A 12322-nucleotide genomic window follows, 5' to 3' on the forward strand; every position below is an offset into this window, starting at 1 on the left:
GTAGCGTAGCGAGCGCCTGAATGTATGCTTTAAATGGGTGAAATAAGTAAGTAAATATAGATCTTTAAGGAAAATATTTAAAATAAATCAAATTTAAAGAGCTTCTGGTGCAAACGATTTTCTTGAAGGTACATAATATATGTACACCGCCTAAAGGTATGCTAAATAATTCGTATAAATACTTCAAATTTATGATCTGCCGGTGTTATATACTTATCTTCAATATAATAATAGCGTTTTATGACAAAAAATTATATTTATAATATAAGTATAGCGCCTAAAGGTATGCGAGCAAATTCTAACTATATGGAGATATAACAGATTCTGCGAAATATAAATTTAAAATACAACGAAATAGTGCAACAATTATCTAGAAAATATAGTTCTTCACTAAATTAAAAAGATTTTGTTCAGGAACCGTGTCTTTTAGAAAATGCGCCTAAGATTATACTAATTTTCTATTTGTTATCTTCGTTATTTCTTCTAAAAATTCAAATTTAGTATTTTGCTTTTCGCTAACAACAGCTAAACTGATGGCCATAAACCGATAATCTAAAAATAAATCAAAATAAGAAATTTAAAAAGTTAAGCCTAAAAGTCGACTTCATTAATCAGCTCGTACTCTAATTGGAGAATATAATAAAACTATTTTGATATTTAAATTGAAATAATGGTATTTATATATTAACAATACAAAAATTAAAAAAATGCGCCTAAAAGTATGTTTTTTCTACTACGAAAATATTAATATTTCATATATTCAAAACTAAACACTTGGAAGTGATATTGGTGATTTGTTTATTATGTAACAAATATTATTTAAAAATAAACCAAGTATTAATTTACAAAATATATTGTATAAGTCCCTAAAAGTATGCTTTTCAGTAATTATTTGTACTACATAGACAGTTTCTAAATTCAAATTTAAAGGCAAATAACGAAAATTTATATTTTATGTATTATTTGTATAACTGAAAGTCAATTAAAATTAAGAAAATTTTAAATGTTTTGCCGCTGCGCCTAAAAGCAATAACAAAGTAATAACTACTATTACATGTAAGGTGAATAACATTTTTTCAGAATTATCAACTGGCATACTTTTTTATAATTTTGTATAAAAATATTTGCGCCTGAAACTATGCTTTGACTGTTGAACAAATCTTAATCCAGTTTAATTATTAAAATATATTTAAATTAACAAGCAAATAAGCATCCTTGAACAGAAATTGTCTTCACTACTCTTGTCAGGTACTACAATGCTTGAAATGCGCCTAAAAGTATACTATTCTTAAGCAAAAATTCTGTGACTAAATAACCTAAAATAATGAAAATGAAAGAATTTTATTTTTAAAACGTATATTAGAATGCCTTTAAAACAGAAAATGATGGGATACTAGACTTGTACTCGTTAAAAGCAACTACTTTGCTTTAAATGCGCCTAAAAGTATACTATTTTGGCAAAAAACTGCTGAAAGTACATGATTGCAATAAAATTAGTTTATTTTAAACGCTTGAAACTATGCTTTCATTCTGAAACAACTCTTGATCTAGTTCTATTACTCAAATATACTTAAATAAACAAACAAAAAAGGAGTTTTAAATAGAAAGTGTGTTCATTACTCGTAAAATATACTACTTGTACCCAAAAATTCTGAAACTATGCTACGATTTGCAATATATTTTGTTACTTTATAGACCTTACTGATTTCAATAGTGTTTATAGTTCATCCCACTTAAAGTATAATGTATGCTTTTAAGTTGTATAAATTTATAGTTTTAAAAACTGCGCACTTAAAAGTATACTTCAATTTTCCCCACAAGCCACCAAAAACCAATCAACCATGCGCCAATTTTAAAACCAAACACAACGGATTACAATACTCCTCGATACGCTTAAAAACCAACGTGTGATATGTTTTTGTGCGTTGTTTTGTCGGCGCTTGTAATACGTAAAGCCTAATAATATGCAACTTATAAGCTTTTGTACAATGAAACAATGGTATTACGCAAACAATGCACACAAAAACAAAAGCCTGCCTACCATGTGCTCAACGCATACGCCAGCATTTAAGGCCGCACAACAAACAACGGACCGAGCATGACCCACACGGCGCGGCCGAACGAACGCCAGAAACGAATGCGTATTTAATTGATTAATCCAGCAGTGGCAAATTGCGCTGATGGCATTTTAAGCGTATACCGCCGCACCGGGTGATAAACAAAAACTGTAATGGGGACCAACATAAGTCGACAACAACAACAAGCATAACAACACTGGTATACATGCTACGCTATAAGCCACAACAGGTGTCTAACGCATTTGTTGTTGTACATATTGTGGTATTATAATGCCCGGGTATATGCAACAACTTACACAAACAACAACAACCCCCAACCAACGCACAAACGCGGCAGGCAACGCCTACTATTCTGCGTTTTACTGTCGAATACACCCCGACACGCCCCAGCGCTGGCCTTACAACTTTCAATGTTTACGCAGTGTCAACAGCAACAGAAAAAAACCTCAAATGAAGTGTGGGGAGCATGAGTGAGGCGAGTGAATGTGTTAATCGGCTAACAAGTGGCCCGGTGTACATCAAAACTTGCCTGCGGCGGAGATCAACCCCCAGAGGGGTAGGGAACGCTATGTGGCGTAGGTCAAATTTCGTGCAGAAATTGTTGAAAACTAGTTACTTTTATGGTTTCTACGGTTGGTAACTCTCAAAGTGCTAAATAGTATTATATTTGCATAAGCGCCGAAATGTAGGCAATATAAAATGGAGTAAACAAATGCGAAAGCAATTTCGAAACCATATATAAATAAGTTAAATTTAGTTTTAAGGCAATGTTAGGTGAAGTTGGTTAGATGCAGCGCTGAATTAAAAAAATAAAATAAAATAAAATAAAATAAAATAAAATAAAATAAAAAATAAAATGAAATGAAATAAAATGAAATGAAATAAAATAAAATAAAATTAAATAAAATAAAATAAAATAAAATGAGTTGAAATGAAATGAAATGAAATGGAATGAAATGAAATGAAATAAAATAAAATTAAATGAAAAGAAATGAAATGAAATGAAATGAAATAAAATAAAATAAAATAAAATAAAATAAAATAAAATAAAGTAAAATAAAATAAAATAAAATGAAATGAAATGAAATGAAATGAAATAAAATAAAATAAAATAAAATAAAATAAAATAAAATAAAATAAAATAAAATAAAATAAAATAAAATAAAATAAAATAAAATAAATATAAATGAAATGAAATAAAATGAAATGAAATAAAATAAAAATAAAATAAAATAAAATAAAATAAAATAAAATAAAATAAAATAAAATAAAATAAAATAAAATAAAATAAAATAAAATAAAATAAAATAAAATAAAATAAAATAAAATAATATAAAATAAAATAAAATAAAAAATAAATAAAGAAAATAAAATAATATAAAATAAAATAAAATAAACAGGGGTTTAGTTCTAAAAATAATATAACCATATTATCAGCAATACAAATTAAAGAGTTTATAAATTTTTTGGATTCAATAATGGTGTACTAAATAGTACTAAAATTTGAAATTCCATTACTATATCTTCATATAACTAAACCCCAAAAATTGAATGTGTCGACATACTTTTATTACACATAATCCATATAACAGCTATTTACATTCACCCATCGCTCACCCTAATGTATAAAATAAATATAAAAATAGTTATATATAGTTAAATTACTTTGAATGCAAACGATTATGTTATAATCTCTGTATAACAGATATATAGTATATTTGATTGAATTGCCCATGAATGACTAACTGACAGACGAATGGTTTACGGCGCATTGTTTGTTGATTAGACGCGTGTAGATTAAACCATTGAAAATCATGCTTTCCTATATACACGAGTATATTGTGTATATAAAGCTTTGAATTTGCACATTCTTGTTGCATTTGTGAATTGCTTTCCACTGTCATTGTATTTGAATTATATTATCAAATATATGAAATAGATATTACGTCTGTTTTCTATAAGATACGTATGTACATAAGTTTGTATTTGTCATTGACCTCGACCATATGATTTACAAAAATTATGTTAAAATATCCACACACACGCACACAAGCTTTCACTGACTATGACGCATACAAAGAGCTGTGATAAGCGTATGAAATGACTGAAGATGATTGAATGAAATTTTATGCGGGTCATAAAGCAATGGAAATTTTTGGCGAACGATGTGGGTATGGGAGTATAAACGGCTGAATTTGTTTAAGGAGGATAAGAGAGGGTGACTGAATGTTGTATGAAGTGAAGGGTTGGCTTTAACATTTTTTTAATTTAAATTTATTACAATTTAGTACAAAATAGTACCAAAAAATATGTACTAAATTTTAGTACTAAAAATTGTGTATGCTAAAATTCAGATTTTCAGTTGTAATTTTTATAAAAAACAGAGTAATAAAAATTTTAATGTTAAGATTTTATCTTATACATGAAAACTAAAACTTCAAATCCCTGTCAGTGTTCTCAATAAATAACCAAAATTGAAAGCAGCCTTTAACAGTACTAAAAAATATGTACTAAAATTTTGTACTAAATATCGAATATGCTAAAATCATAAGAGAGTAATAATATGACCTTGGTTATATTTAGTATCAAATTTTTATTACTCTTTAAGCATTAATAGGTTACAGAAATTATTGAAAAAGTTAGTACTAAAACTTTAAAAGTCAATTAATATGTTTCATAATTTTGAACCATTTGAAGGCTTCAAGGGTTCAAATGACTCTTAGTGTGCTCAATAAAGAACTAAACATATATGCGTCCTTAAGCAGTACTAAAATAATAAGTACTAAAGTGTACTAAAAATTAGTACTAAATATTTTTACGCTAAATATCATAATGGAGTAATAATTTATATTTATTACATTTAGTAGAATCAATTCATTAATAAAATTAATTTATTTAATTTTAATTTAATAAAAATCATGTAAAAAAAATTAGTACTAAAAATTTAAAAATTCAGATTATGCTGACAATTTCCTAAATGTAAAATATTTGGGCCATCAAACAAAAAGTAAGCTAAAGTAGTAATAAAAAATTGTACTAGAATTTAGTACTAATTTTATTTTTATAAATTATTGAAGCTATCCAAAATTACACTCAGTGTTCTAAATAAAAAAGCTACTACCACCGTAAAACAGTACTAAAAATGTGTACTAAAGTGTACTAAAATTTAGTACTAATTTTATTTTTATTAATTATTCGAGGTATTCAAAATTACCGTCAGTGTTTTAAATAAAAACAACGCCATGCACCCTAAAACAGTACTAAAAATTTGTACTAAAATGTATTAAAATTTAGATGGCTTCATAATTAAGGCCTACAGTGGTTTCCAATTATTGATACTGTTATCAATTAATACAACTAAGCCCGGTATTACGCCTTAAAGTACGCAATATTAAAGTAAAAAAATGCACTGCTACACATTTCTTTTCATAAATAAACCCTTTAATTGTACGCCATGTCACATATTTGCCTTCTGCGCTACCGCTCTCCCTCTCTTACAACGCAAGCAACTAAAAGTAGACTACACGAGACACACAACTCGCACCAGTAAAACTAACATAAATAAAATAGCTAAATAAAATAAACAGCAGAAAAATAGAAGTAGACAGCCGGAAAATAAACGGGATTAAGAAAGTATGCAGTAGGAAAAGCAAGCAAAGAGAGAAAAAAATACAACAGCAAAATAACATTTATTTTTCTATAACACTATGTGTCCGTTGTTTTTCAACTATTTTTACACGCAGCTAGAATATATACAGTTATTATGTAACAACAAAACAACAAAAATACATGCTGTCGTCGAAACAACAAACATTATTGATGACAACTGACACAAGTGGGCAAAATGTGTTTGTCGTTTACACTTGAGTGCTTCAATTGTGCAGAGCTGCTTTCACTGACCAATACATACCACTTAATAGTGGTAAAATAAATGTGAAGGTACAATACATATGTATGTATGTATGTATACAATATATATTGCCAATATTCATACAATTGCCAAAATTATGCAGAGGGAATTACATTTGCATTGAGTATAAGGAAAAAATTTAGTTAGCTTTCGGGCGCATTCGAGTGAAATGTTCAGAAGAATTTTTGTTCAAATATTTTCAACTTTTCATGCATTTCTTTCTCTCTCTGCTTTGCGTTACAGCAGTTGCTTGCATGGGTACTTAAGAGCTAGCACCAGATTCTTTGTTGGTTTTGCATACATTTAGGAGTTAAGCAGCTACTATCTGCTGTTGCATACTTTTAGCTGCTTGTACACATACTTGACATCCACTCTGAAGTGCATTTTCACAATTTAGGATTTATTTGGTGCACAAAAGAATTGAAAAATATGGAAAAATCGAAGGAACAACAATTTTAACTAAATAACGTAGCATACTTTTATGCGCATTATGCTGACAAAAGCACAACAAAATCATATTTCAATATGGATTGAAGCACCATGAAGCAAATAACAATAATTTCGTTTGAAAACATGTTACCTCTAACTACTTCAGAAATATACATAGCATACATTTAGGAGCAGTAAGCTACATTTAGGGTTTCGCGACTAAATAAACTAAACCTTATATCTCTCCTGCAATTATATATCCCAAACTAGGACATCCATTGTTGGATTTGCTTACATTTAGGACCATAAGCAGCTCTATCTGTTGTTGCATACTTTTAGCTGCTTGTACACATACTTGACATCGAAAAGCAAGTGTATTTTTACGATTTTAGTTTTATATGACACACAAAACAATTGAAAAATATGGGAAAATCGGAGGAACAACAATTTTAACACAAAACATAGCATACTTTTGGGCGCCTTATGTCGGTAAAAGCTAAAAATTTTAAAATTCCAAATTAAATTGAAGTATCTTTAAAAAAATAATATTAATATCGTTCGAAAATGTTCAATTTTAACTATTTCATACAAATACGTAGTATATATTTAGGCGTTGTAAGTTTTGAAATCATTTCAACATTAAAGAAACTGTATTTAATATCTCTCCTGCAGTTATTAAAAGCCAATTTATCATCATTTTTTAGAGCTTAAGCGCGTCCCACTCAAAAAATTCGCCAGAAATCATAAATCAACCAAAGTAATCGAAACAGTATGTGCTTGCACAACATATCCGCCTGCTCGCACTTAACTCAAACATAATTTATATTCTTTTATCAATACGGTTGGGCTGTGCGCTTAAAAGTTAATGACCCACACACACGATTGGAAAATAGATAATTCATAGAGAAGAGCGTAGGCATTGTAGTGTAGTGCATACTTTTAGGCGCCTTACAGCCACACTTCTTGCATAAGCACTCGAGCAGAAGTGCCTAAGCTATCAATCTACGGGAGATAAAGCCAATCAAAAGCCTAGACACCTAAAAGTAGACTAAAAACAGGACAAAACAAATGGGTACAAGAAGAGAAATGACAGCTGAAAAGAAAGACAAAACTAAGACACTCGCAGCGAAACAACGTATAAAGCATAACAATAAAAAGAAAATAAAATTGACTGACAGATTATGCATGACTGCATAATCGAATTAATTGGTTTATTAAAGCTACTGCATGAATTTCAGGCGGTGTGTTAGATGGCTTATGTATGTAGTTGTCAAGAGTTCGGGATTTCTGAACTTAAATGGATACGGAAAAAGTGAAGCCAAAAAAATATAAAAATTAAGAAATATTTTCTTATAAAATAGTAACTATTTAAATTTTATGAATAATGAAAGGCCTGAAATATATAATCAACAAAAGCATTTCGTTCGCAATGCAAATGTCAGCTGAAATTCTTGTCGGGTTTATGTAATTTAAATTATAATGATCTGTGACCCAAATTTTCATATATTTTTATATCGTTTTAAACCATATTTCTACTATTTATGGAACCATAATTTAATGAAATATAAATAAAGCAAGAAGATTTAAGGTTCAATCATCCTGAGACCTCAGAAAGTAATTTCCACATAATCTGTGGTTTAGAGAAGTTTTGGGAAATAAATTTCATTAAAACTTGGTATAAGGTATCAGAGCAACATTATTATATGATCTGTCTCTCTCTCTCTCTCTTTCATTCTATCTCTATCTCTAACTTTCTCTCTATCCATTTCTCCATTTATCTCTGTATTTATCTTTATATCTATCTCTATAGCTCTCTCTACATCTCTATCTCATTCTATCTATCTATCCCTCTCCATATATCTCTCTCTATCTCTTTGACTTTCACCATTTTTTCAAACGATCTTTTCTTCCTCTCACTGCAAGATTCAATGTTCAATCCTCCTTGGACCCCAGAATGTAATGTGAACATAATCAATGGTTTAGAGAATTAGTATCGGAGCCTAATTATTATATTCTTTACCTCTCTCTCCCCCTCTTTCACCATTTCTTTCCCTTTCTGAATCTTTCCTACCCTTCACTATTTCCCTTCCACTGCTGAAAATTACCTTGACCTATAAAATTGTTATATTATTTATCCCTTTCTCTCTCTCTGCCTCTCTTTGTAGTACTTTCTCCGGAGAAAACTTATATCTGACATTTGGTGTACCATATTTAAATTATTTTTAAAACTGTTACTTTAAAAAAGTATTTATTCTATACTAATTCCAGATTTTAACCAAGGATCTCAACCATTCCATACACATACAAGTTTATAACAACTACCAACAAAACTTTGACGTTAACTACAACAAAAAATCACACAACACTCTCAGTAAAATCGAATTTCGCAATCTCAACTATATAAACAGATTCTACAAAAATGTAATTTTTTGCTTAGCAAATCTTCAAAGTAACGCAAAAGCAGAGTCACAAAAACAACAATGATAATCTAGTCGCAAAAGCCAAGCAGGAACTAGTTTCCTGTTACAAAGCTTAAGCCAAAAAGTCGGTTGGCTTTTGAAAAACTAAGAAATAACGGCGAATTGTAGTTGTAAATAAATAATTAAACAAATATAATTACTGTGAGTATTGAGTGTAAAGTGAGCGGCAATTCAAAATGACGAAAAAGTACGAATTCGATTGGATCATTCCCGTGCCGGAGGAGTTGACCACCGGCTGTGTGTTCGATCGCTGGTTTGAGAATGAAAAGGAAACCAAGGAGAATGACTTCGAGAAGGACGCCATGTTCAAAGTGGACGAATACGGATTCTTTTTGTATTGGAAAAGCGATGGGAGGGTGAGTTAACATCAGTATTAAACCTTTTTCTAATTTAAAAAGTTTTAAGTTTTTTATTTTAATTAATTAGGAAATTAAAAAAAAAAATATTTAATATTCCTGAAATTTTTGAAAAGATAGAAACCCTTTGTACAAAGCACCATTTTTATAGGAAAATGTTTGTTTCAAATACATATTTGAACTCTCAGAATAATTTTAATATTTAATATATAAAATCAAATAATGTTCAAAAAAATATATATGAAAGGTAATAAGCAGTAAAAATGTAATAAAAATATATAAAATTTTATATAATAAAAAAAATATATATTTCATAAAAAACGAGAAAAAAATGTTTTGTTTAGAAACATTTTAAAATATTATTTTGATAATAAAAAATAATGAAAAAATATTAAAAAAAAAATTGAAATTCGAAAATTTGTAACCAAAAAATATTTACCTCTGCTGTAAAGAAATAATTAATTATAAAAAATGATAAAGGGAAAATTTTGATATATTTTTAGTAAAAATTAAAATTTAGAGACTAAAAGCTAAAAAAAAATTTTTAAAACTTCCGACAGTTTTAAATTAAATTTCACATTTAAAATTCCAAAAAATTAATATATATATTTTTTTCAAATGTTAATTCCTTTTTTTAATGTTTAGTTCAAAAAACTAATTTTTTATTTTTAATAATTAATAAGGATCAAAATTTCATAAACATCTACATTTGTTTTGAAAAAATTCAAATCATTTTTAGATATTTTAAATAAAAATAATAAATTTATTTTTTTAGATAATAAAAAAATTAGAATAATATGGTTTAAAAAAAATATAATAAAGAAAATCTATAAACAAAATTTTATTTTTCTTCTTGTTTGCATTTTAGTTTTAAAATTTGTTAAAATTTTATAATAAAAAATTTCAAATATAAAAATTCATTAAAATATTTAACATTATTTAATTTTAGAATAATACGAAAAATAGAAATAATAAAGTTAAAACAAAATCTGTAAACAAACATTTTTTTTATTTTTTTGTTTTAATTTTAGTTTAGAATTAAAAAATTAAAAAAATTCAAAAATAAAAATCCATTGAAAATTTTAATATTAAAAAAAAATTAATTGAAAAAAAAATTATTAATATTAGAAATATAATAATTTTATCAAAAATATTTTTATATAATGAAACATTTAATTTCAAAACATTTTTACATTAAAAAAAAAATTCAAAAAAAATTTAGAATATTTGCTGATATTTTTTTTTAATTCACGAATATATTTTCATAAATTAAATGAGATTTGAAAAAAAGTAATATTAAAAAAAAATTATTATATAATGTAAATCTTTACTAACAATTTTAAATTTTAAAATTTCTTTTCATAATAACTCCACTTACCTGTTCAGGAAGGTGACGTCATCGAATTGTGTCAAGTTAGTGATATAAGAGCGGGTGGCGTGCCGAAGGTGAGTAATTTTGAAGATTATAGAAACATGAAATAGGAAAAAATTAAGATATTAAAAAATTAATTTTAATTAAATAAAAACAAAAATAATGGCATATTAAAATAAATTAAATTATTTTAAGTTCATAAAAAGTGATTAATTAATTATTGATTTTAAAAACAAATATTTTCAGAAAAATAATTATAAAATAATATATTTTATTCAAGAAAAAAAATTAAAAAAGAATTAATGTATTTAAAAAAATTATATTTTTTAAATATTATATATTTTTGGATGTCCAAAAGTTAATCCATTTTTTATATTTTGTAATATTCATATATTTATAGACTTTCTTATATTCGGTCTTTCCAATTACATTCGGTATTTCAATTTCAATAATAATATTACTCAAAAATATAAAATTAAATTTGTCTCAATTGAATTGCCAAAATCAAATACGGCGCGTTTCATCTACACCTATGATATACAAGCTGTCGTGCCAGCAAAACAACCACACGCGCACTCATGCACACTCCACCATCGTGCATACAACTATAACCGACTATTATACGAACAATGCCGCAATTGACGAGCTGCAACCGCAAAAGCCACAGCCACCGCAGAAGCTTGCACGCACAAGCACACCTTTCACCTTAACGAATCCGTCTTCTATGCACTTCACACGCCGCTAATTTTCGCCACCAGAATTCGGTCTGTCCTCTGCGCTTGACTTCCCGCTACGACTGCACGAATTCACCACAAATTCTCACTACCAGTCTATGCTTTGCACTATGCTTGTGGGGGAGGAGTGGTAGTACACGGTGTATACGTAATGTGCGCTTTTTCAGTATTCTATATGTGTTTGTGTGGGTAACATATATACGCACGATGGCATATAGTAAGGTCAACGAGTGGCATTTCATGGGATTAAAGCTATACATGTCGGCTTCTATACGCGCTCGAGTGCACATGTATGTGTGTGTGTTTGCGTGCACTTTCGTTGCTTTCACTAGTGTCAGGCAACCACAATCATAATTCATTTTTGTGACTGTTATACGAGCTTTCTGTTGCTTTTGCTGTTGCTGTAATTGTGGTTTTGTTTCCTGCTTTATAACAACCGTAAGGTGTTGAAGTGACAAAATGGGGGCTTGCCAGAAAGAGGTAGTGGTTTAAAGGGTTTAAAGTGTGAAGAAAAAGTAAAGATGGAGGAAAATTATAATAACAATCATATGTTAAATTTATAAAAATTTAAACTTGAAACTTAAAACTTAAAACTTAAAACTTAAAACTTAAAACTTAAAACTTAAAACTTAAAACTTAAAACTTAAAACTTAAAACTTAAAATTTAAAACTTAAAAATTGAAACTTAAAACTTAAAACTTAAAACTTAAAACTTAAAACTTAAAACTTAAAACTTAAAACTTAAAACTTAAAACTTAAAACTTAAAACTTAAAACTTAAAACTTAAAACTTAAAACTTAAAACTTAAAACTTAAAACTTAAAACTTAAAACTTAAAACTTAAAACTTAAAACTTAAAACTTAAAACTTAAAACTTAAAACTTAAAACTTAAAACTTAAAACTTAAAACTTAAAACTTAAAACTTAAAACTTAAAACTTAAAACTTAAAACTTAAAACTTAAA

At 27.6% G+C, this 12322-nt stretch overlaps 1 protein-coding gene across 2 annotated transcripts in view; it reads left to right on the forward strand.

Annotated features, from left to right (window-relative positions):
• LOC105216250 (1-phosphatidylinositol 4,5-bisphosphate phosphodiesterase) overlaps positions 1-12322 on the forward strand; it is a 160312-nt gene that overhangs the window by 108481 nt on the left and 39509 nt on the right. For both annotated transcript variants that reach the window (XM_011190645.3, XM_011190647.3), the window contains exons 4-5: positions 8686-9253; positions 10640-10699. In XM_011190645.3, coding sequence (XP_011188947.2) covers positions 9074-9253; positions 10640-10699 — 240 coding nt within the window. In that variant the 5' untranslated portion in view covers positions 8686-9073. The remainder of the gene's footprint in view (positions 1-8685; positions 9254-10639; positions 10700-12322) is intronic.

The sequence above is a fragment of the Zeugodacus cucurbitae genome, chromosome 5 (genome assembly GCF_028554725.1).
Source record: "Zeugodacus cucurbitae isolate PBARC_wt_2022May chromosome 5, idZeuCucr1.2, whole genome shotgun sequence".
In the NCBI taxonomy this organism is placed as follows: Eukaryota; Metazoa; Arthropoda; class Insecta; order Diptera; family Tephritidae; genus Zeugodacus; species Zeugodacus cucurbitae.